Raw genomic sequence first — 25,727 nt, 5'->3', positions numbered from 1 at the left:
CCTTCTCTGGATGCAGACGACTTCTGCATTTCGTACTGCTGCACCAGTAATGTTGTTGCTGAGCGGCGCCTCCAGGGAGCCATCCACAAGGCGCAGTCATGGGCTCTAGCCCACGGCTTCCAGTTTTCAGCCGTAACGTCGTATGTTGCGCAGTTCTGTTGGTGTTGTACCGTTCATCCGGAACCCGCACTTTACCTTAATGATGATCCACTCACTGTAGTGGAGACATATCAGTTCCTAGGACTGGTTTTCGATGCTCGATTGACTTGGCTCTCTCATCTTCGTCAGCTTAAGCAGAAGTGCTGGCAGCACCTCAATGCCCCCCATTGCCTGAGCAACACCAATTGGGGTGCAGATTGTTCTAAGCTGCTGCAGCTCTACAGAGCCCTTGTCCAATCCTGGATTGACTATGGGAGTGTGGTTTATGGTTCAGCAGCACCTTCAGCATTGCATTTACTTGACCCTGTTCACCACTGTGGGGTTCGATTAGGGACAGGAGCTTTTAGGACGAGTCCAGTAACCAGTGTACTGGTGGAGGCTGATGTCCCTCCACTGAAGATCAGATGTATGCAACTGCTCGCCAGTTATGCAGCACACATTCATTGTTCCCCTGAGCATCCGAATTACCGTCTCCTTTTCCCGCCCGTGGCAGGCCATCTCCCGCATCGGCGGCCCAGATTGGGGCTAACAATTGTGGTTTTAACTGGAGTCCTTCCCTTTACCACCTCTACTTGCTGTCCGTTCACATATGCCTCGGCCACAGCTTCGTCTGGACCTTTTACATGGCCCTAAGGACTCCATTAACCCCTCCACTCTCCGCTGTCACTTCCTCTCGATTCTTGACATGTTCCGGGGCTCTGAAGTGGTTTACACCGAATGCTCAATGGCTGATGGTCATGTAGGCTTTGCATATGTTCATGGAGGACATATTGAGCAGCACTCCTTGCCAGTTGGCCGCAGTGTTTTCACTGGGCGGCCATATCTCGTGCTCTTGAGTACATCCGCTCATACCCTGGCGAGTCATTTCTCCTGTGTACTGTCTCATTGAGCAGCCTACAAGCTATCGACCAGTGCTACCCTCACCACCCTATGGTAGCGTCCATTCAGGAGTCCATCTATGGCCTGGAACAGTCCCGCTGTTCTGTGGTGTTTGTGTGGACCTCAGGACACGTCGGAATCCCCGGCAACGATCTTGTCAGTGGGCTGGCCAAACAGGCAATGCGGAAACTGCTTCTGGAGATAGGCATCTCCGAAGCTGACCTGTGTTCTGTCATACTCCACAGGGTTTTCCAGCCTTGGGAGACAGAATGGCTTAACAGCACGCACAACAAACTGCTTGTCATTAATGAGACTATGAATGTGTGGAAGTCTTCCATGCAGGCCTCTCGCAGTTACCTACTCAGTCGCGAGGACCCACCTCAGTGTCGCTGTGGCTCCTAAATGACATTCGTCCACCTCATGCTGGACTGCCCACTTTAGCCACTCTGCGGCAGCCTTTTAACTTTCCCAGCACCCTGCCTTCGGTGTTGGGTGACAATACCTCAACAGCAGCTTTATTTTTACATTTTATCCGTGAGAGTGGGTTCTATACTTCTATCTAGGTTTTAGCACATGTCCTTTGTCCCTCTCTGTCCTCCACCTTAGTGCTTTTAGGGTGGAGGTTTTAATGAATTGCAGAGTGGCTGGCTTTCCCTTTTCATTCTCGTGGTTGGCCAACCACTTTTATGTTTTACTCTCTTATGTTTCTAGCATCTCTCTGTGGTTTTCTTGTCCTCTTTTGTTCCTTTTAGTGTTTGTTGCCTTCCCTTCATTCTTGTGTCTTTTCCTTTCTTTCCATTTTGTATTATATGTTTCATCCATTTTATTCTCACACTTGTGGCATTGTTTTATTAGGACCAAGGGATCAATGACCTCATAGTTTGGTCCCTTCTCTGGCCTCTAAACCAACCAACCAACCACTCTGCCACAGGCTGTGCATTATGAACAGGTGCTCGATCGTGTTGATAGATGCAGTCGCCATCCCCGAGTTGCTCTTCAACAGTGGGAAGCAGGAAGGTGCTTAAAACATCAATGTAGGCCTGTGCTGTGATAGATCCACACAAAACAACAAGGGATGCAAGCCCCCTCCATGAAAAACACGACCACATCATAACACCACCACCTCCGAATTTTACTGTTGGCACTACACACAATGGCAGATGACATCCATCGGGCATTCGCCATACCCACACCCTGCCATCAGATCGCCACATTGTGTACTGTGATTCGTTGCTCCATACAACTTTTTTCCACTGTTCATCATCCAATGTTTACGCTCCTTACACCAAGTGAGGCATCGTTTGGCATCTACCGGTGTGATGTGTGGCTTATGAGGAGGCACTCGACCATGAAATCCATGTTTTCTCACCTTCCATCTAACTGTCATGGTACTTGCAGTGGATCCTGATGCAGTTAGGAATTCCTGTTTTAAGCTCTGGATAGATGTCTGTCTATTACATATTATGACCGTCTTCAACTGTTGGCGGTCTCTGTCAGTCAACAGACGAGATCAGCCTGTACGTTTTTGTGCTGTACGTGTCCCTTAATGTTTCCACTTCACTATCACATCACATCAGAAACAGTGGATGTAGGGATGCTTAGGAGTGTGGAAATCACGCATACAGACATATGGCGCAAGTGACACCCAGTCACCTGACTACGTTTGAAATCCATGAGTTCCGTGGAGCACCCCATTCTGCTCTCTCACAATGTCTAATGACTACTGAGGTCGCTGATATGGAGTACCTGGCAGTAGGTGGCAACACGATGCACCTAATATAAAAAAAAAGTGTGTTTTTGGGGGATCCGGATACTTTTGATCACATAGTGTGTATATAGCAAGAAGAGGAGTGGTCCCAAGTTTGAACCCTGTGGAATGTCAATAGCAAATTGTTTTGTCTCAGAAGAGGATTTCTCCTAGGGCTGCATGAGCTATTTAACATGAACTTTTACTTGCTGTCAGTTATGTATGAAGTAAACCACTTATTCATTGTACTTCAAAAGCCATATGCTTTAAGTTAGTGAAAAAAGCCAGATGCCAGATGCCTTAGGCAGATCTGCAAAATTTTGTAGAAAGTGATTGTAAAATAGACCTGCTATATGTTTGGTGTTATGCACCACCTGGTCGTCTTTTTGTTCTTCGAATGATTTCCCCATTTCCCTTCTAAATATGAACTTATGGCGTGCTGGAGTAATTGAGGGGCAGCAATTTGTGTTAATCAGTACAATGGTAAAACAGCCAAAGTTGCAAATTTCACTTCTGAGTGTTATCCGTATTGTTTCAACTCTACATTCAGAGCTGTATCTCTGACATCATATACCAGTTGTTGGTTTTCTTATAACTCTTCTTAATAAAAAGCAATACCTCCAGTAACATAAAAGCATTTGCACATTTATGGTTATCCTGACCATTTTGCATAGTTCTCTCTTCCTGCTAAATGATACTTGAATGCCTTTGGTTATTGTAGATTTTTCTCAGTACAATGCTGGTGCTATGATTCACAATTTTTGTAGGGAAGCAGCAGCTAAAAGCAGAGAAACTGAGTTAGAGATGCATCAAATGTTTACTTTACATCCAGCTGATGGTTTGCATGTTTCTATCTAAAGGTGTGAGCTCATTAATTATTATAATAGTTTTCCTTATTAATTCATGGTTTACAGTTGTCATGTTGTCTGTTATGGTGACTTGGTTATCAGTGTCTGATAACCCATTTAAAATTAGATGAACATTAACTTTGTTGACTGTGTCCTCACATACAAAATTGTTGTCTATTAAAGTGTCACTGTTGTGCATAATTCTAGTGGGAAAGTTTACTGCTGGGGTTAAACTGTAAGTGTTAAATTTCCTTATGATGTTTATGCTCATACTCCCATAAATAATTGATGTTGAAATATCCACAGAATATGATGTGGCTCCTTTTGTCAGACAGTTGACAAGTTACATAACAGAATTTAAAACTTATGCCTTAATTTGAGATAGAAATTTCTGAGAACATAAATCTAGAGCACACCATTGTATGCATAGTGAATCATGGACTGTGGAAAAATTGGAAAATATGGGGATCAGAGCATTTGAGATGTGGTGTTACACAGAGACACTAAAGTTTAAATATAAAGATAAGAAGTAAACAAGTCATCTGCGGAATCCCCCCCAGGGGGCTCACGGTTCTTTCATGAGTACGTGCGTGGCGAGCTCAGGGCCCCGAGCTATTGCAGCCTTCCTTCTTTCCGGGGCTGCATTTCCTTGCCCTTCCCCTCCTTTCCTCTCCTTGCTCCTTCCCCTTCGCCCTCTCCTCTCCATCTCTTGGTGTCCATGCTTATGTTGGCCCCGCTATCCTCCTGGTTATGTTGGTTTTGCAATTTAGTTTTGTTGCATAATCACCTCATCCTTTTGGCACTCCCTGGTCCCCCTCTGGGGTTTGACCTCCATTACTAAATTTCTCTTCCGTAATGTGAGCCATTTGGGGAAGAACACCTTACCTAGTGTCTCCGATGTGTGCCCTCCTAGTTCATTCCACCCTTTCTTTCACGTCGTTGTCTGATGTTAGGATGCATAGTGTGGTTTCACCGCCAGACACCACACTTGCTAGGTGGTAACTTAAATCGGCCGCGGTCCATTAGTACATGTCGGACCCGCGTGTCGCCACTGTCAGGATCGCAGACCGAGCGCCACCACAAGGCAGGTCTCGAGAGACGTACTAGCACTCGCCCCAGTTGTACGGACGACATTGCTAGCGACTACACGTACGAAGCCTTTCTCTCATTTGCCGAGAGACAGTTAGAATAGCCTTCAGCTAAGTTAATGGCTACGACCTAGCAAGGCGCCATTTGTACCATTGCATGTATCTCAAGATAGTCTCACTTGTATCATCAAGAATGCTGTATACCAAAGGACGATATAAAAGTTAAGTGTTCTAGTAGCTACGTTCTTTTCTTTATCACATTCATCACGTATCCTGTTCCAGACTTCGCGCCAGTCGGCGTGTGTGTACGTGTGCCCTTTCGGCTACCCGTCACTGTGGACTGGCTGCCTTAACAGTCCACTACACATAGCTAGCACGGTAGCCAGCCTGTGTGGTGGGCCCCCTGAACACAGGGATCACACTTCTGATACCTGAGCTGTGACCTCCTCGTGTAAGCCTAGGAGTGGTTGCTTGTCATCCTGGAGCATAGGAACTCCCGGCAATGGGACGGCCCTTGCTGTGGCTGGGTGGTGCCCGTGAGGAGAGCCCCTGATTGGAGTTGGTGGTATCAGGGCGGATGCTATGCAAATGAAATGCATATGGGTCCAGAACTCTGGCCGTTCTTCTGCGGCCGTCTCTCTGCGTGGAACTGATTCTTCTAGTGCTGCTTCTCCTGCTCCTTCGGCCTTCCCTTCCATGGCTACCCCCTGGGAGGAGGGTCAGGCCCGTCGGCTAGGGCCAAAACCTTTCCCCCGCTATCTGGTTTGCACCAGGACTGATGGGGATACTTTCACCAGTACCAAACCTTTATTTGTGGAACACATTGAAGACAAGTTTGGCGAAGTGGACTCCCTGAGCAGGATGTGGTCGGGTTCGTTGTTGATCAAAACTGCTTCAGTGGCCCAGTCTGTGGCCCTTCGTGCCTGTAACCATCTTGGCACAATTCCTGTGTCCATTACCCACCACCAGTCTCTAAATATGGTTCAAGGTGTGATTTTTTACAGGGGCCTCATCCTTCAAACTGATGAGGAACTTCAGGACAATCTCGGACGGCGGGATGTTCACTTTGTTCGGCATGTTCAGAAGGGTTTGCAGCCCCCTCTCTGTGGTGACTGTGGACGTCCACTCCATGAGGGGAGTTCCTGTGTTCCCCTTCCTGTGTGTGTTAATTGTCATGGCAATCATTCTCCATGTTCACCAGATTGCCCAGTATATAAGAAGAAAAAGAAGATACAGGAGTATAAGTCCCTTGATCGTTTAGCCTACACTGAGGCTTGTAAGAAGTATGCACGTCTTCACCCTGTGTCCATGACGTCTACTTACACTTTAGTTACATCTTCACCCCTTCCTCCCCCTTCCTTACCCTGGTCTTGGATCCCTCTCATGCGGCTCCCACACCTTCTCCTCCGGGCACTGACCCCCCTCCCCAGCCGGAGAAACGTCCCTATGTCACGCTTATGGGCTACACTTCGCTCTCTCCGAGGTTGCCGTTGGCAGTCCACCCTTCAAGGCCTTCACCTCCCAGATGGCCTTTGTATGGACCCGTTGATTCTTATGGAACATCTTGCGACCCATTTTGCAATGACATCAGCATCAGCCTCCTATCTGGCTGCTTTCCTTCACCGGAAACAGCAGGCTGAAGTTTCCGCCTTATGTTTTACCCCTTGTCAGTCACAATCTTACAACAAACCTTTTACTGAATGGGACTTTCTTTCCGCACTTTCTTCTTCTCATGATACAACCCCTGGCCTAGACTCCATTCATAACCAACTGCTTCAACATCTCAGTGCTCCACAATGGCAACATCTTCTCCGTGTGTTTAATCGTATTTGGCTCCAGGGTGACTTCCCTTCTCAGTGGAGGGATAGCATTGTGGTTCCTGTCCTTAAGCCTGGTATGAACCCCGTTTATGTTGAAAGCTATCAGCCAATCAATCTGACAAATGTTGTTTGCAAGTTACTTGCATGAACGGTAGCCCATCGGCTCAATTGGGTCCTCAAATCTCAGGATCTATTGTCCCCTTACCAGTGTGGCTTCCGAGAGGGACGGTCTCCGATCGATCATTTACTTTGCTTGGAATCCGCAGTTCGGCAGGCTTTTTCCCAGTGCTGCCATTTGGTTGCAGTATTTTTTGACCTTCGCAAGGCCTATGACATGGCTTGGCGCCATCACATCTTACTTACACTTCATCAGTGGGGTCTTCGGGGCTCACTCCTAATTTTTATCCACCAGTTCCTGTTCCATCGGTCGTTCAGGGTTCGGGTTGGTACTGTTTTTAGTTCTCCGTGGACCCAGGAGACGGGCATCCCACAGGGTTCTGTATTGAGTGTACTTCTTTTCCTCATTGCTATCGATGGACTTGTGGCCTCTGTCGGTCCTTTGGTCCCCCTTGCTTTGTATGTGGATGATTTCTGCATTTGGGTTAGTTCCTCTTCGATGGCCTCTGCAGAGCGGCAGCTCCAGCGAGCTATATGGCGTGCCTCTGCATGGACCCTCTCACACGGGTTTCAGTTCTCTCCTTTAAAATCGCGGGTGGTTCACTTCTGCCGCCGTACTACGATCCACCCTGATGCTGAGCTCTATCTCGATGCACTACGATTGCCTGTGGTCCCACAGTATCATTTCCTGGGTCTTCTTTTCGACAACAAGGTCACTTGGCTGCCCCATACCAGACTTCTGAAGGTAGGATGTTTCCGTAAACTTAATGTTCTTTGCTTCCTTGCCCACACCTCCTGGGCTGCGGACCACTCCCTCCTTCTCCGCCTTTATCGTGCTTTAGTTCTGTCTCACCTGGACTATGGTTTTCAAGTTTATGGTTCAGCTGCTCCTTCCACACTGCATGTGCTGGATCCATTCCACCATCGTGGTATCCATTTGGCCACCGGTGCCTTGCCTATTAGCCCTGTTGATAGTCTCCTGGTTGAAGCTGGGATCCCCCCCCTTTCTGTTCGGCGGTCCCAGCTTCTGGTGTCTTATGCAATTGCTGTCCATTCCTCTCCCATTCGTCCTTCCTATTCTATCCTGTTCCAAGACCATGGACGTCGCCCACTTGATTCCTGCCCTCGGGCGGGTTTACCGGCTGGGCTCCGCCTTGCGTCTCTTCGCCGTGATTTTCAGCTTCCTTCTTTGTCCTGTCTTCCACGCTCCCTCCCCTCCACTCCCCCTTGGTTAGTTCCTCGGCCCCGAATTTGGATGGATCTCTGCCGAGGTCCGAAAGATTCCATCCCCATGATGGTGTTCCGTTCTTCTTTCCGCCGAATTTTATGGGAGTTTCGGGATGCTGTTGTTTTTTACACCGATGGCTCTAAATCTGCTGATCATGTGGGATATGCCTTCATGTTCTCTGTTGGAACAGAAAATCATCTACTGCCACCTACATGTGGGGTGTTTACTGCGGAATTGTTGGCAATTTCCCAAGACCTTACCTTTATTAAACAGTCCCAACACAACCGCGTTTTGTTATGTACAAACTCAGTGAGTGGCCTTCTGGCTATTGACCGGTGTTTTTCGCGCCTTCCCTTGGTCTCTGCCATCCATGACCATCTTGCTGATCTTCACCGTGCTGCTTGTTCCGTGGACTTCCTTTGGGTCCCTGGCCATGTGGGTATCCCAGGTAATGACCTTGCTGATCGTTTGGCTGGGGGAGCAGTCACTTACCCCCCATTTTCTGTAACCCCTCCTGCAGCGGATCTACGGCTGCACATCAGATCCCACTTCGCACAATCATGGGCCAACTCTTGGGAGGCTACCTCCCTGTCTAATAAACTTTGTGCGATTAAGGTGACATCAGGCCCATGGCGTTCTTCCTTTCGCCTCTCCTGAAAGTGCTCGACCACACTGTGTCGTCTCTGCATCGGACATAACCAGGCTGACCCATGGTTTTCTTTTGTGTGATGAGCCACCCCCACTTTGTGGTTGTGGAGCCTTCCAGTCAGTAGCCTACATTTTGGTTGAATGCCTCCTTCTTTTCGCTCTGCGTGCTAAGTACAGACTCCCCCGCACTTTACATTTGATGTTGACTGACGATTCCTGGATGGTCGAACTGGTCCTCGGTTTCCTCTGGGAAAGTGGTTTTTATTCTCAGTTTTAATGTTTTTAATCTCACTCTGGTGTTGGGGCAGGGTGTTGAGCATTGGGTCATCTCCCACTGTAAGCTGTGTTTGGCGATTCCCGACTCCCCTCCCTGGCCGCGATCCTCTTTTCTTCCCCTTTTACTCTGTTTTTATCACTTTTTAGGATTGGTTAGTCTCCTTTTCCCATACGCACTTCTACATTCTAGCGGTTGCACCCTTTTAAGTCGCAGGTGGTCTTGCCTCTACTGCTTCAGTGGTGGGATATTTCCTGCCTCTAGCATAGTGTTGGGGTCACTCTCTTGCTGACTTATCTCATTTTGTTTTTACCATTGACAACATGACTGTACTTTTACATTTTCTAGTCTTTTCCCTTTTATCATTCTGACTTTTCTGAGATGTCACACTATCTGAATGGACCACATTTGAAACAAGGGACTGATGACCTTGCTATTTGATCCCTTCAGCTTCAACCAACCAACCAACCATCTGCAGAATCAGTGAAGAAAGGAATACCTGGAAAGCACTGACTAAAAGAAGGGCTGGATGATGGAACATATGTTAAGACAGTTGGGAATAACTTCCATGAACCTAGAGGGAGCCTTAGATGAAAAAACCTGCAGGGAAAGACTGAGATTGGTGTATTATTAAATTATGATACAGAATTACTGGCCAGTACTTACCGTCATGAAGCAAAATGTATGGCACTGCTAATAGACAAGTATAAAACTAAAGGTAATACACTTGTTAGAATATGTGGAACAAATGATTCAGGATGTTATGTGTAAGTGTTATTCCAGTATGAAGAGATTGCCACAGTAGTCATGGTGGGCTGCAGCAAAATAGTCATAAGTTAGCCAACAGACAGATAGCCCCCTTCTCCCCATAAAATATTACCCGTCTCTGCTAGACCACAGTTACGAAAAATATTAGTTGCAGCCCACCAAGAAGGAATTACGCTGGCTTGAGTCCAACTTCTGTGCTGATGCTCATAAGGTACTGCTGTACTTCAAGTGATGTATTCCATTTCTCAAAAATCTACACACCAGTCCATTGCCTTGCTCTTATGGAGAAGCATCATTTACAGATAAAGTGGGCATTTTAAATTTCTGAAAAGAACTTCAATTTACTTATGTGTATGGCAAATATTAATACTGTATGCAGGGCTGAACCAAACCCTAGCATGGATTCTTATTAAGCCCTGATTTATTTTGATTTGACTAATTTAATTTTCATAGCATCATTTTATAACAGTTTAGATAATCACCACAATTTTAATATCATGTATCAGGCAAGTCTAAGCAGGGAATTTTGTCTGCTCTTCAGTTATTCTGAACAAGTCTTCAGGTTTTCCCTCCAAATGTATGCATTACAGAATTCAAAACAAATATGAAGGTAGTGCACAGAATAGGCAGTCAACAGAATCACATTTTTGGCATCTTGATTCCTTCATTGTTTTCCTTGTAATGTGTGAGGGTTGGAACTTTATAATAGTGGCAACTGTTTGATTATGTGAGACAGAAACATGTTTCAAAGTGTATATATCCTTCAGAGTAGTGACCAGCATTGTGTATAACCCATTGTCAGTTGTATAGAAGTCATAGGATACCCTTAGTGGCACTGGTGTGTTGATAGTTGGAATGCATCGGTCTGTTGTCCACGGATCTACACTCCTGGAAATTGAAATAAGAACACCGTGAATTCATTGTCCCAGGAAGGGGAAACTTTATTGACACATTCCTGGGGTCAGATACATCACATGATCACACTGACAGAACCACAGGCACATAGACACAGGCAACAGAGCATGCACAATGTCGGCACTAGTACAGTGTATATCCACCTTTCGCAGCAATGCAGGCTGCTATTCTCCCATGGAGACGATAGTAGAGATGCTGGATGTAGTCCTGTGGAACGGCTTGCCATGCCATTTCCACCTGGCGCCTCAGTTGGACCAGCGTTCGTGCTGGACGTGCAGACCGCGTGAGACGACGCTTCATCCAGTCCCAAACATGCTCAATGGGGGACAGATCCGGAGATCTTGCTGGCCAGGGTAGTTGACTTACACCTTCTAGAGCACGTTGGGTGGCACGGGATACATGCGGACGTGCATTGTCCTGTTGGAACAGCAAGTTCCCTTGCCGGTCTAGGAATGGTAGAACGATGGGTTCGATGACGGTTTGGATGTACCGTGCACTATTCAGTGTCCCCTCGACGATCACCAGTGGTGTACGGCCAGTGTAGGAGATCGCTCCCCACACCATGATGCCGGGTGTTGGCCCTGTGTGCCTCGGTTGTATGCAGTCCTGATTGTGGCGCTCACCTGCACGGCGCCAAACACGCATACGACCATCATTGGCACCAAGGCAGAAGCGACTCTCATCGCTGAAGACGACACGTCTCCATTCGTCCCTCCATTCACGCCTGTCGCGACACCACTGGAGGCGGGCTGCACGATGTTGGGGCGTGAGCGGAAGACGGCCTAACGGTGTGCGGGACCGTAGCCCAGCTTCATGGAAACGGTTGCGAATGGTCCTCGCCGATACCCCAGGAGCAACAGTGTCCCTAATTTGCTGGGAAGTGGCGGTGCGGTCCCCTACAGCACTGCGTAGGATCCTACGGTCTTGGCGTGCATCTGTGCGTCGCTGTGGTCCGGTCCCAGGTCGACGGGCACGTGCACCTTCCGCCGACCACTGGCGACAACATCGATGTACTGTGGAGACCTCACGCCCCACGTGTTGAGCAATTCGGCGGTACGTCCACCCGGCCTCCCGCATGCCCACTGTACGCCCTCGCTCAAAGTCCGTCAACTGCACATACGGTTCACGTCCACGCTGTCGCGGCATGCTACCAGTGTTAAAGACTGCGATGGAGCTCCGTATGCCACGGCAAACTGGCTGACACTGACGGCGGCGGTGCACAAATGCTGCGCAGCTAGCGCCATTCGACGGCCAACACCGCGGTTCCTGGTGTGTCCGCTGTGCCGTGCGTGTGATCATTGCTTGTACAGCCCTATCGCAGTGTCCGGAGCAAATATGGTGGGTCTGACACACCGGTGTCAATGTGTTCTTTTTTCCATTTCCAGGAGTGTATGTAATAGTTCTGAAGTGAATGTCATGAAGTGTTTCCTTTACTTTATAAATCAAATTGAATTTACAAGTGCTGATGCCTGGTGAATGTGGTGGGTGATACAGTACTTCCCAGCTCTATTGATCAAATAAATCAATCACAGCTTGCGCCATATGTGCTTGAGCTTTGTCCTCCAAAATGAAGGGTGGGTCCTACATAAAATGTTGCCGCTTCTTTCTCTAAGTTTGTTGCAGGCTATGTTCCAAAAATGAAGAGCTTAGAGAAAGAAGCAGCGACACTTTGTACAGGACCTGCCCATAATTTTGCAAGACAGTGCTCGGGCACATATGGCGCAAGTTGTGACTGATTAATTCGATCGATGGGACTAGTCCTTGAACTTAAGCCCTTCTGACTTCAGCTTGAGCCCCAAGATTAAACAAGCACTTCACAGCATTCGCTTCAGAGCTGTTACAGAGATTCGTGGGGCAATAGACCGCTCCAACTGAGCTATCAATACAACTGGTGCAGCTAAGGGTATCCTATAATTTACACATTGCTGCAATGCTTTATACACAATGCTGGTGACTACTTCGAAGAACAGTAAAACTTGAAACATGAATCTATTTTATATAAGTTGTAAATAAATAGTTGCCACTATTAAAGTTCCAACACTCGCATTGAGCGGAGATAATAATATGGACTTCCTTTCTCCTGCTACTGAAACAAGGGATTCTACTAGGTACCAAGGTACAGTGTAAATTAATATACCTGCAGGCTGACATTAGGAAGCAAAGAGGCTTGTGTGAAGCACAACTTGATTAAGTTATCTTCCATTTTGGTACTGCCATTATTGAGTCACTGTTGAATTGGGTATGTTAGGAAAAGGGTGACTGCAGGTAACCATCCTTAACTCCTGGTCTGTTCAAGGTTCATGGATGATTCTTCACAATCTTGTCCCCTGTCCAGGAGACTATCCTCATTTCTCCACTGCCTAAATGCCTTTTTTGTGCTAGTTTCACCTCATCTTCATTCAAATTAACCTTGCATCTTCCTGGATATTAAGTACCACCTTTTTGATGGCTCCATAAAGACTTCTGTCCACATCCACAACAATATCTACACATTGATAGTTTGCATTACTTCCTCATCAAGAATTCTCTCCCTTGTAGCTTTGCCATTCATGGTCAGCACATCTGTGGTGGTGAGTAGTTCCTCATACAGTACACTAAAGGCTTTGCCAAGGCTATCATGGACAGGTAATATGCCAACTCTTCTATCCTAGCTGACAAACAGACCTCCCACACTGCATCTTCCCATATATGAACATTCCCTCCAATGAGCAGCAAAGGAGCAATCCCGCCCCTCAGTACAGTAGTGCCTGGCTGAATCACCTGAACCACTTGCCTCTCCACAGTTTTGATTTCAGTACTTTTCATTTTGCCCTGAAATAAGAAATGTTCTTTCCAAAATGCTTCCTACTGCTTCTAGAATGGCATTCAACAGCTGACTCAACCTACAAACTATGTTGATCTGTCCCTTATGACATTCATTCTTTCAGTTACTTGCCATGTGCATCATATTGTAGTGAACAATCCATGTACAAAATGTGTTACAAGCACTCATCCATATTTCTTGTTCCAGCCCTGCCACTGTCATATACTTGTATTGTTTCATGAGAGTCGGGATCACATGTGACAGTGCCATACCATATACCAAGTTTGCTGCCACTTTTGGTGTGATCAGCAATTAACTGTCCACCCAGATAAATGATCACCATCAACTAAGGCCAAGAAGAAGATTGATGACTCAGTGACAGAGCAAGTTGCCAATATTTTGGTTCTGCAAACCTCTTAGTTTTGGTCCCTGTCCTGTGAAACCCTCCCTCTGCCCCCCCCCCCCTGTTAGTCCCTGTCCTGTGATATCCTCCCCTCTCCACTCTCCACCCCCTGCACCCAACAAAAAAAGCTCCTTGCTGTCTACACTGGGACACTAGCTTTACTTTCATTAACTGTTAATAGATAGGTAGATCACCACCTCTCACCCTCCCCTGTTCTCTCCTCCTGTCCTTGCCCACATCTCCATTTCCTCTTTCATTGTGTGCAGCTCTCTCTCTCTCTCTCTCTCTCTGTTGCCAAATTCTTAAGCACTTCACTTGCTATCCATCCTTCTTCTATGAATTCCTCCTCTGTTCCTTTACCTCTCCCTTCCCCTTTTTTGTTCATCTTACCTTCTCCAGTGAACCACAAGCTATTACTGTGATTGGCTGGCTATACTGGGACTTCGTAGCTGTATGTATGAGTATGTGTGCTTTGAAGGAGAATGAAAGTTCATTTGCTGAGCTATCATATTTGAGTTGATGTTTGGTGTCTTCAATGCTTCAACTATATTGTGAGTGATTATTTTTATTGAATGAATTATTTGTTAATATTTTGATAATTCTTGCTGTTTTTGTATTTTTTGATGTTTGTATTAACTGTCTAGGATCAGGTAACAATTTATTTTCCTCTTCTTTCTTTGTCGTTCCCTATTTTTCCACTATTCCATCTTCTCCCCGTGTTGTTTTATCCTTTCTCTTGTATCCTTTTTATTCCTGATTGCTTGTTTATTCCTTTCCTGAAAGGATTCTTTCTGTTGTTTGTGATTAGTTGGCACTGTGTTTTTTTTAGATATTTTATATTCTTGTAATCCACGAGATTTTTGACTTTTTTTCCTGCTGTACATGAATATGTGTTTCATTAGTCTGTCCTCATTCATTTGATTGAGGTGTCCAAAGAAGATTAACCTTTCTGTTGCCATTACTTCTGAACTTTTTGCATACATTGGTAAATCTCCTCACTGCAACTCATTTTTCAACCATCTGTAATTTGTATTGCATCCATTATTTATCTAATGATCTGTCTTTCAAGTGTCTAGGGCTGGTTTGACTATCTTGTGGCACAAGCAGCCACTTGGGGTGCCAAGCTAAGAGGGGCAACAGAGGTGCTCAAGTGCCAAATTTGTGCGTAGGGTGTACCATAGTAATGAAAACAGACAGGCTTGAAAATATACGATAATATAAACAGAAACGTTCCAGTAGACATGGGTTTGCAAACAACCCATTTGTGAAGTAATGTCAAATGTGTGGTTATGGGGCATCACTCACTTCAATATGAATGATTGTCCAGATTAGTATAAACCATTAAACCCACAGTTCTTAAAGAATTGAACTCACATGTGTAAAACAACTTCAATATTTTGATTACTTTACAAATGAGTTAATATATCAAATATTTAATGTTAAGCATGTAAGTAGAAAAAGTTTTAGTAAGTTATGAAATTATGTTTAAAGTTTGCTGGAAGCCACTAAGTGCTCTCATTACACTAGCCAACAAAATTTTACTTTTTTTCTGTAACTGGCATGAAAACAGCTAATCTTTATGTTTTTGGGTATGCTGATACTGAAAATGTTGAAAGTGCAAGATTAGCACTCATTTTGAAGTTATGATAACTTAATGGTATTGGCTATATAAGCTTGTGCATGTATTTACCATGGTGTTATCCCTTAGAGAAAGGTCACTGTGCCTGGCTTTTGTTGTTTTGTGCTGGTGATTCCCTGATCAGTGTCCAGCACTAACATAGATGCAATCCACTTTCCCTCTTCCCTTTCCCTTTACGTGTCTAAAGTTTGCTGGTGGGAGTGGAGTGTTCTCTGTGCTCATCAGTTACAGCACTGCAATGCAGAAGATTTGCCACAAGATTCTTATAGTTTTCAGCCTTCTTATTTCCTATAAAGTTTGTTGATACTTGAACAAAGACATACCAAGCTAACTTTCCATCATTTGTCAGGATTGTGTTGAAATGCTCATCTTTGTACAGTTTTTATGTCTGGGGACCCACAAAAATCCACTCTCCCAGTATTGTCCAGCCTTAATGAAGTTTTTCATAGGCCCAATTTTATATGAAGAACAGGGAGAATTATGTTCTTGGATTCGACAAGTGCTTCATGCATAACGTTGTGAGATCTTGGTTCATGTGATTGAAACTTAGGCCAATCATTCTTTTTATAATAAAGTGCTTTGGCGTGTCTGTCTCAGAGGTACAGGAAGCAACAGAATTTGGTGTAACTGTATTGTAGCCCAAGTAATATGCCTATGGCTTTCAGTTCCCTAGAAATCTGCCATTTAAACTTGTCATAATTCAATTGCAATAACAAGTGTTTCATGTCATCATACGTTTCTTTCATGTAACGTGCATGCCAATCAGAATCGATGGTAACGCTTTGCCATTATACAGTAGCACAAGCTTGAGACTTACATTGAAGAAGTCGATGAACAACCACCAATGATCACTTTTATAGTCAATGCCTATAGCTGCCGTTAGTCCCTGTACATCACTACAAAATACCAGGCTGTTCTCACTTTCGAAAAATGGAATTAATGGTATTGGCCGTTATGGAATGCAGTCACATTTACCATCTTGTCAAGACAATTCCACTGTTGTAGTCTTGACACCAACAAGTTCAGCTTTACCTTTTGGCATTTCCAGATCTCTCACTAGGTCATTAATTGCACACTGTTATATTGTGAATCCCTTTACACTCGTTGTTACACACAAAATCAGGATCTTTTGAAGAAGTGGACATTGAAGGTGATGCTGCAGCACTAGCTTCACTACCACCCTCATCACTATAACACTGAAATGAAACAGGAACAGGCAGTTCATCTCAGTGAGGCACTGGTCACATGGCTGATGGTATGTTTGGATATGTCAAGGAAGACTTTTTCTTCTTGGAAATACCATGTGTCAATGGAATTTCACATCTCACTATTCTGTGTTCATATAAAAAACTCATTGTTATTCATCTCACTGTTATTCACACCAGTAATAATAATAATGATAATAATAATAATAAAAATAATAATAATAATAATAATAATAATATAATATAAAATAAAAATAATAATAATAATATAATAATAAACACCAGATATTACAGCAAGCATATTATTAAAGATCCCAATACCACAACAGATAAATGCAGACTTTGCAAACAACAAATAGAAACAGTAGATCACATTACAAGCGGATGTACAATACTAGCAAATACAGAATACCCCAGAAGACATGACAATGTAGCAAAAATAATACATCAACAGCTTGCCTTACAACATAAACTTATAAAACAACACGTTCCCACATACAAGTAAGCACCACAAAATGTACTGGAGAATGATGAATACAAATTATACTGGAACAGAACCATTATAACAGATAAAACAACACCACATAACAAACCTGACATCATACTCACCAATAAAAAGAAGAAATTAACACAACTAATCGAAATATCCATACCCAATACAACAAATATACAAAAGAAAACAGGAGAAAAAATTGAAAAATACATCCAACTGGCTGAGGAAGTCAAGGACATGTGGCATCAGGATAAAGTTGACATTATACCAATTATACTATCAACTACAGGAGTCATACCGCACAATATGCATCAGTGCATCAATGCAATACAGCTACATCCAAACTTATATATACAACTACAGAAATCCATAATTATTGATACATATTCAATTACCCGAAAGTTCCTAAATGCAATATAACATATACCGTACAGTTAAAAGGAAGTCACGCTTGATCAAGGTCCGCGTCACTTTCCATTTTTGACCAGACATAACGTCTGAGAAAAGAAAGAAATAATAATAGTAGTCATAAATTATGTATCAATATCTGTTCTTCTGTGTTGCTTATGTAGGTGTGTTTCAAGTTATCAAATTCTTCCCACTGCTGTCCTAGTAAATTCATTAGTTAATATAGAGCAATTATTTGTTTACATAAAGAACTTTTCTTACAGTATTTATTTAAATAAAATTGACCTAGGTACTTCTGTCATACAACTGAATACATTATATTTATGTGATTTATTTATTGTATACGTAGGATAGCCACTACCATTGCAACTTGCATATAAGATAATAGTTAACTCTATTTGTTTTTCTGTTTTGGTGTTGTTATGGTCTTCAGTCCAGTGACTGGTTTTATGCAGCTCTCCATGCTACTTTATTCTGTGCAAGCTTCTTCATCTCCCAGTACCTACTGCAACCTACATCCTTCTGAATCTGCGTAGTGTATTCATATCTTCTGTCTCTATGATTTTTACCCTCCATGCTGCCCTCCAATACTAAACTGGTGATCCCTTGATGCCTCAGAACATGTCCTACCAACCGATCCCTTATTCTAGTCAAGTTGTGCCACAAATTCCTCTTCCCCCAAATTCTATTCAGTACCTCCTCATTAGTTATGTGATCTACCCATCTAATCTTCAGCATTCTTCTGTAGCACCACATTTCGAAAGCTTCTATTCTCTTCTTGTCTAAACTATTTATCGTCCATGTTTCACTTCCATACATGGCTACACTCAATACAAATACTTTCAGAAATGACTTCCTGACACTTAAATCTATACTCGATGTAAACAAATTTCTTTTCTTCAGAAACGCTTTCCTTGCCATTGCCAGTTTACATTTTATATCCTCTCTACTTCGACCATTATCAGTTATTTTGCTCCCCAAATATCAAAACTCATCTACTACTTTAAGTGTTTCATTTCCTAATCTAATTCCATCAGCATCACCCGATTTAATTTGATTACATTCCATTATCCTCATTTTGTTTTTGTTGATGTTCATCTTATATCTTCCTTTCAAGACACTGTCCATTCTATTCAACTGCTCTTCCAGGTCCTTTGCTGTCTCTGACAGAATTAAAATGTCATCGGCAAATCTCAAAGTTTTTATTTCTTCTCCATGGATTATAATTCCTCCTCTGAATTTTTCTTTTGTTTCCTTTACTGCCTGCTCAATATACACATTGAGCAACATCAGGGATAGGCTACAAGCCTGTCTCACTCCCTTCCCTTTCATGTCCCTCAACTTTTATAACTGCCATCTGGTTTCTGAGCAAATTGCAGATAGCCTTTTGCTCCCTGTATTTTACCCCTGCCACCTTCAGAATTTGAAAGAGAATATTCCAGTTAACATTGTTTTTCTGTTTTATTAAGTAACAATGAGTGTATAATTTGATGTATTTTTGTGTGATGAAGCAATTGTGCTTTGAAAATGCGCCTATCCTATTGCTGTTTTCACATGTTTGATAAACAAACTGTAGTGACCAAAAAAACGTTGACAGTATGTCTCATATAGTTGTGTTTTTATTTGAGCTTCAAAATATATACTGATCAGCCTCTTGGTTTCTGGTTAATTATTTTTTTTGTTTCGTTTGTGTGGTATTAGTTTTTCTCTAATGGAAGATCATTAGTGACAACATCTTTGGCTTTCATTTGTTCATTGATGTAGTTAGATTTATCTTAGATTTGCCGTTACTGATGTAAGATTGCTGGCAGATGATGTGAGTTTCTAGCATTTCCATATACATGTAATCAATTAAAGTACGTTTTTGTATGTGATTGTCCCCCTAACATACGTTCTCTCTCTCTCTCTGATGTGCAGAAACTGAGTGATTTGTGGTTGCTATCTCACTGGGCCCAAGATGTTCAGAAACACATATTACATGCACGTGATTGATACATTACAGTTAATCTGAATGAATCATAAGTTCATTTATTTTGTTTTTTCTTTTGCTAATATTTAGGCACAATAAGTATACTTTAACCTCACTGCTGTTTTCAAATGCATCAGGCTCAAATTTTTGAGTAATATTTCTTTCAATAACAATAGCTTAAAATCTGAGTTTACCCATAAGTTGTGCTGTCTTCACACCACTGACTACAGGGTTACTCCTGTGAGAGATAGTATCTCCTACCTTCTCCCCTTCTTCCTAAAGATTCTTCTACCAGCCTTTTTAATTTCACTTTCCATCTCCTATTGAGAAGTGGACCATGAATGATAAAACCCCACCTGCCAATAGCATCAACAAGGATCTTGATTTTTGTTTCACGTATGGGTTGTACATACTCCCCCTTCCCAAAAGCAATGTTTCTGTACTCATGAAATACTGAATGGCTCTTCAACAGGTTTATAGTTCTTACAGTCCACCTGCTCGTTACAGACTCTATTCTTTCCTCCTCATTTCCTTCATTACCTTCTGCAGCCACTGATCCCTTTCTGTCAGTATGTTCCTTTCCAAGTTGTTCTTTTGCCCTCCCTCTCTTTCTCTATTTGTTTTTCTCATCTTATTTCCACCTTTAGGTTTTTTCTTTTTCTTCTTTTTTTTTTTCATTTCCTGTCTGTGATTTGAGTATACCATTCATTTGTGTCAACTACTATCAGCTCAGGATGAACAGTAACAGTATACTGAAATTAGGATTCCAGCTGTTGCTGCAACTTTGTTTGTATCAAGCTATAACCATTACCTTCCTCTGGTACCTATGTACACGTTACCCTTCACATTTCCTGATTTTGCGTCTTTCCCCTTCACTGTGAAGAAATTTTTGAAAATTCGATAAGTGAGAGATTGAACCATGCTTTTAAATTTACGTATCAAGTGACTCTACTTCGGCTATTCTCATGTTAAGTAAATACTTCTTTTATGCATGGGATGCTGTTAACAATAACTTTTTTACTTTACTTTTGAATGAATTTTTCAATTGAACCTTGATTGTATGCTTTATAGTTTGAAGAAATAAGATGTCTTGTATTTTGGCAGGATGATTGCTGTAAGATGTGAGCCACAGACAGGGGTTCAGGTTTCTATTGCACAGTCACCAAGAAAAGACTTCTTCCCTGGTCAGTTGGTGAAAGAGCGGAAGTGGGAGAACTTGGGAGGTAGCTTCAAAGAAGTAAGATGGGACAAGATGGAAGGAAAGAACTTCCTTAACAAAATGGAGCTCCTCATGGCCAGTCTTACAAGTTCCTAGGTCCTACCGGTGTGTTTTACTGACATTTCTGTTATGCATCCTGATCCTGCTGAACACAAACATTTGTACTTCTTTTGATGTTCAGCTTTCGATGTGTGAAGGTTCAGTGAAACAAAAGAAAGGACTCTTCTTGAAATGACTTTTTATGGATTAATTTTTAACTCAGTCTTCTTTTGGAAAAATGGAAGACTTTAAGAGTGTGTAAAATGAGAGGTTTCAATTGATTTTAATCGGCGTCAGAAATGCAAGGTATCACTAAGTTATTGTACAAAGACATTCCATACTCTGTGCAGTTTTTGGGAATTGTATAAGATGTTTCTACTAGTGCTGTCACCTTGTCAAAACTATTATTGACATTTTTGCAGTTTCTGAGTTCCTTTTCAGATATACACATATTTATTCAGTGTTCATTTGCATATTTTGGCAAAAAATGACTTTGTAAGAGTGAATTTTTTATGGTTGTTAAGTAAAGAGTAATCAGTGTAGTAGTCTTGTCTTGCAATTTATCAAAATTTGGAATCTGATGTGTAGAGTGTAAAATGATGAAGAACTTTTTCAATGGAGAAAAAGAGGTTAGCTTTGCTCTCCTATTTTTGTGTACTCAAACATTTAAGGTTTGTGTTGATTGATTGAGTATTGATAACAGCAATGCAATTCAAGGTATACAGAATGCTAACTATTTGTGATGTTACTGAGAAATTAGGTGCAGTATGAAATTGTGATAAATCAACGCTGAAGTTGTAAGAATTAAACATGATTAGCAGTATGTGTCAGAAACAGAGGGGACAAATGAGCAGAAAAAAACTTTTCAGCTGATGTTTGTGGTGTCATTATGCCATTGCTTTGAAGCTGAGGGACTCATATTTTGTGTTCTGTGTAGACATATTAAATTTTTGACAGTATTGTGTGTCGCCATCTATGATTGTATAGCTGATGTCTTTTGTTAGTCAAATATCCTTTGCTTAGTTACCTTATGTCACACTGTGTATCAATTGAGTGGCTACATTTTCTGTAACTAATCTGTATCTGCTCATTAGCACAATAACGTTTCAACAATTTTGTGACTTATTTCACAATATAAATACATCCTTTGGCTTCAGTTTGTTTTGTTCTTTTATATTATTATTCTTTGTACCTCATCTTTCATTCTGTGGATGCTGTTAATACAGTCTACTGTCTGTCTTCTCTTTTGAAGACATTGTTGACATTGCACAGTTCTGTTAGTTGTTTTAGGTTGGTAGACACTTCAGACTATAATTATCATTGAAATGTTGGTATGTTTTGCTCTTGTTATCAGAGTCAAGAATGAAAGCACTGCTTAAAATTTGGTTGACTAAACCACTGTTATTTCCAATCATTGCTCTTGGAAGTCATTACAAGCAATATTTAAAAGATCTTAAGTGATTGGAACCATTTCTTTCTTTCATGTTTCTGGCTGCTTACAGTATTCAGACCCTCACTTAACAGGACACAGGTGAAGATAAGACTGATATAGACGATTTGCAGTTTAAAAATAAAGAACCGTATCACCTGAGCTGGGGGCTATCATCCAATAATTTGCAAGAAATTGTGAAATTATGTCGACCAATAGTCTCACTGCACAAGAGCTACTAGATGGAGACGTTTATGGTAACACATTTTGTCATCACAACCAGATACAGATGATCAGTATTGCTTCTGGATATGACAAAGGAAAGGGGCAGAAGCAGATTTTTGTACTGCACTGTGGTATTTGTTTTGAACAGCTAAATATTTTTTTGTATTGCTTAGGGTGTAAATGACTTAGTAAGTAGGCTCACTGCAGTATAACCCAAATAATGAGCATTGAATGCAGTTGCTGTTCAGTGATATACCTATTTTGTGAGGTGACACAGTTCACACAAAAAAGTTTTATGTTTCATGCAATGTGATTGTTCTTTTGTATATACTAAAGATAGGCATTTAAGTTGTAAACAGTAACATTGTATTTTCTCGAATGAATTTTCCTTTGTTAAATTATGTACTGAACATATGAAATTGTTTTCATTTTATTCTGTAAAAGCTATAGATAAGATGTGCATTTATCTTACATTTGTGGATAATTTAGAAGAATGAAAAGTTCAATTGCATTTGAATTGACTGTTGGAGTGATATGCCAATGAAAATTGTGGCACAGATATGTAACATTTTAACATAGAGAGAAACTGAGTTTAAATGACGTGCAGCAGGAAATATGTATAGTAAAAATAAGCTGGGTTGGATGAAAAAAAAAAAAGAGAGAATTTAGACTGTACTGTTCATTATGTATTATTCACATAGCTTAAACTGTTGTTATTGATCACTTATTGCTATTTGTGCTATTTAAGGTGGTCTAATTGTAGAGAGATGGTAAATGTCTAACATACAATGCAAATTTGGTGTAATCTAGAACCGTGCATTATTTATAAAACTATTAATTGCAAAAGAATTTTGTTTAACATGATAAACCACCAGTTTCCATTTTTTGCTGTTTTTTTACCTGTACGTGAAGTGAAAGTTCAATATTATAGAAAGTATGTAAACTTTTGCATGATTTGAGAGAGATAAATCACATACTATGCACATGGTATCAAAGTGTGTGAGTGAATAAGGACGTTTACACTTTCATTTTATGTCCAGACTTGTTTTTGGAAAACTAGGCCTAGTTCATCAAAAAAATTGGAGAACTGTTTTATCTCAGAGGATGCAATTTAGTAAAATGATAAATCCATTATTTATCACCATTAAAAAAAGACACAGTTATACAAATCAGATGACGTGTATTTTCATTTATATTGCATGTAATGTAGAATCTTACATATTTACAATTTCAGCATATCATGGAAAGTACAATAGACAGTTTGATATTAATTTGTAGCATTACTGTGAGAGAATTACTATACATAAAATATGATGGTGCGAATATTGAGTTGTAAGACAGTTTTATGTCACATTATATATCTTGCTTGTAGTCCTCTTATTTTGTATTCTTCCAATGTACAAATGAAAGTGTGCTGTGATCTCTCACATTTCTTGAGATTTTGGTGTCTGTTTGTATCCCTTATTTAGCTTTCATCGTGTCATGTCCGGTACATAAATAATTTTAATTGTGGCTGAGATCATGTACTTGTGTCAGTTGGTTTTTATTTGCTCATCTGCTTTTGTGGTCCTTGGTTGCTGTGTTAAACAAAATTCATTTCAATTTTTTGATCAAAATTAAAATTTATTAGACCAATTGCTGTAGCAAGTCACAAATGTCATATGATAGTGTCTATTGCAGGCTGTAATTAATGCTTTTATCTTGTTACAGTGACATTGTCTCAGCATACATGTCATTTGGCTGCAAACAGCAAATAATTATGGGTGTTTCACATGTCTCACAAGATTTAGATACTGATCATAGTAACAACAGCAAGAAATGCTATGTTCTCAGCAAAGTTACCTCTGTCATTTATCCCTTCATCTCTCTCTCTCTCTCTCTCTCTCTCTCTGTGTGTGTGTGTGTGTGTGTGTGTGTGTGTTCTTGGTGCCATGATTGTATATTTCATGACATGTTTTTCTACTTCTTTTGTGCAAGAATTCATTTGGAGAATTTATTCATTAATTTATGTTTCGGTCTTGTCTGTTAATGTAAAATACTTTGCTTACCATTCATTAGAACCCAAGAATTGTCAATAGCAGTACAATAGCCGATACTTCAAAGGTGAGCTGCAGTTGGCAAAAAGGGAGGTGAGATTCTGCTTATATAAAAAGTGAATGAAACGTACAGAAGGAAATGGTCTGAGTAATAGTGATACTAAGATGAACAAATGAACTATGCATTTTCTTTAGAGCTTCTGAATTAGTCCATGTCATGCTCCAAAAGTGTCAAAGAAAAACAAAATAATTCACTTATATATTGCTTGTAGTTGTCAGCAACAGAGTGCTGGACTACAGTGTGAGATATTTAGGCCTACCATGATATTGTCTTCTTGTTATTTTTTATGTCCAACTGTACTTAGATAGGCCGGCCGAAGTGGCCGTGCGGTTAAAGGCGCTGCAGTCTGGAACCGCAAGACCGCTACGGTCGCAGGTTCGAATCCTGCCTCGGGCATGGATGTTTGTGATGTCCTTAGGTTAGTTAGGTTTAACTAGTTCTAAGTTCTAGGGGACTAATGACCTCAGCAGTTGAGTCCCATAGTGCTCAGAGCCATTTGAACCATTTTTTTGTACTTAGATAAGTGATGACTGAATTTTTGAACCATTGTTCTGTGTATCTGTATGTATTTAGAAGTATATTTGTAAATAAGAGAGTGTGATGTATCTAATGTTTTTTGTGCACAATGAGTGTATGAATCTGTGTACAGTACATAAATATTTACTTTACTTCTAAAAATGTATATTTTTGTTCCTTCAATTACCATTAGCCTATAACAAATGTTGTTGATTTTTCTAAGTGATGACATAGTGTCTCTGAACAAAGAAGTAATTAATTTGAACCTATTTTGTGGAAATAACATAGTTTAGTCAATAAGTTTGTAGTATCATTTCAAGATATAACGCAATATCATTCACTACATCACAACAGTTATGCAGTATATTATAAAGCAAGCACTCAAGACACCTGGACATCATTTGGATTTTAAGACAACAATTGTTCTTGCAGCTTTTTGTGAAGAGAAGGCTGTGTTTAAGCATCTGGTTTTACCTCTACCTCCTCTAATATACCTCATCAGCAGCAGAACCCCAATATTACTTTGAGCCATTACCGTAATACAGATTGTTTCATGTACACCAGCTCTGTCTCTGGCACTGTATGGGAACCTATATCCCGGTAGGTAGTAGATCATCTCATGACACTTGGCCCAGTGTTCAGTCAGTATGGCAGATGGCATGTTGGTAAAGTATGTGCGAGTCTATTGTTTACTGTAAAATCAAGTGTATGAAGATTTTTACAATGGAGTCCTTGCCTAAAAAGGCAGAATACTAAACAGGCATGGAATCAGACCAGTCTTCGGAACACCC

General features: G+C 41.5%; 1 protein-coding gene across 1 annotated transcript in view; it reads left to right on the top strand.

Moving 5' to 3' along the window:
- The window catches only part of LOC126195155 (mediator of RNA polymerase II transcription subunit 17), a 99,333-nt gene extending 74,275 nt beyond the window's left edge, over positions 1–25,058 (top strand). The window contains exon 10 of the mRNA XM_049933662.1: positions 20,516–25,058. Within this exon, the coding sequence (XP_049789619.1) occupies positions 20,516–20,726 (211 nt within the window). The 3' untranslated portion in view covers positions 20,727–25,058. The remainder of the gene's footprint in view (positions 1–20,515) is intronic.
- Positions 25,059–25,727: the final 669 nt, after the last annotated feature.

The sequence above is a fragment of the Schistocerca nitens genome, chromosome 7 (assembly GCF_023898315.1).
Source record: "Schistocerca nitens isolate TAMUIC-IGC-003100 chromosome 7, iqSchNite1.1, whole genome shotgun sequence".
NCBI classification, from domain to species: Eukaryota; Metazoa; Arthropoda; class Insecta; order Orthoptera; family Acrididae; genus Schistocerca; species Schistocerca nitens.
The sequence above is the reverse complement of the archived record's forward strand: the minus strand, read 5'-3'. Positions and strand labels throughout refer to the sequence as shown.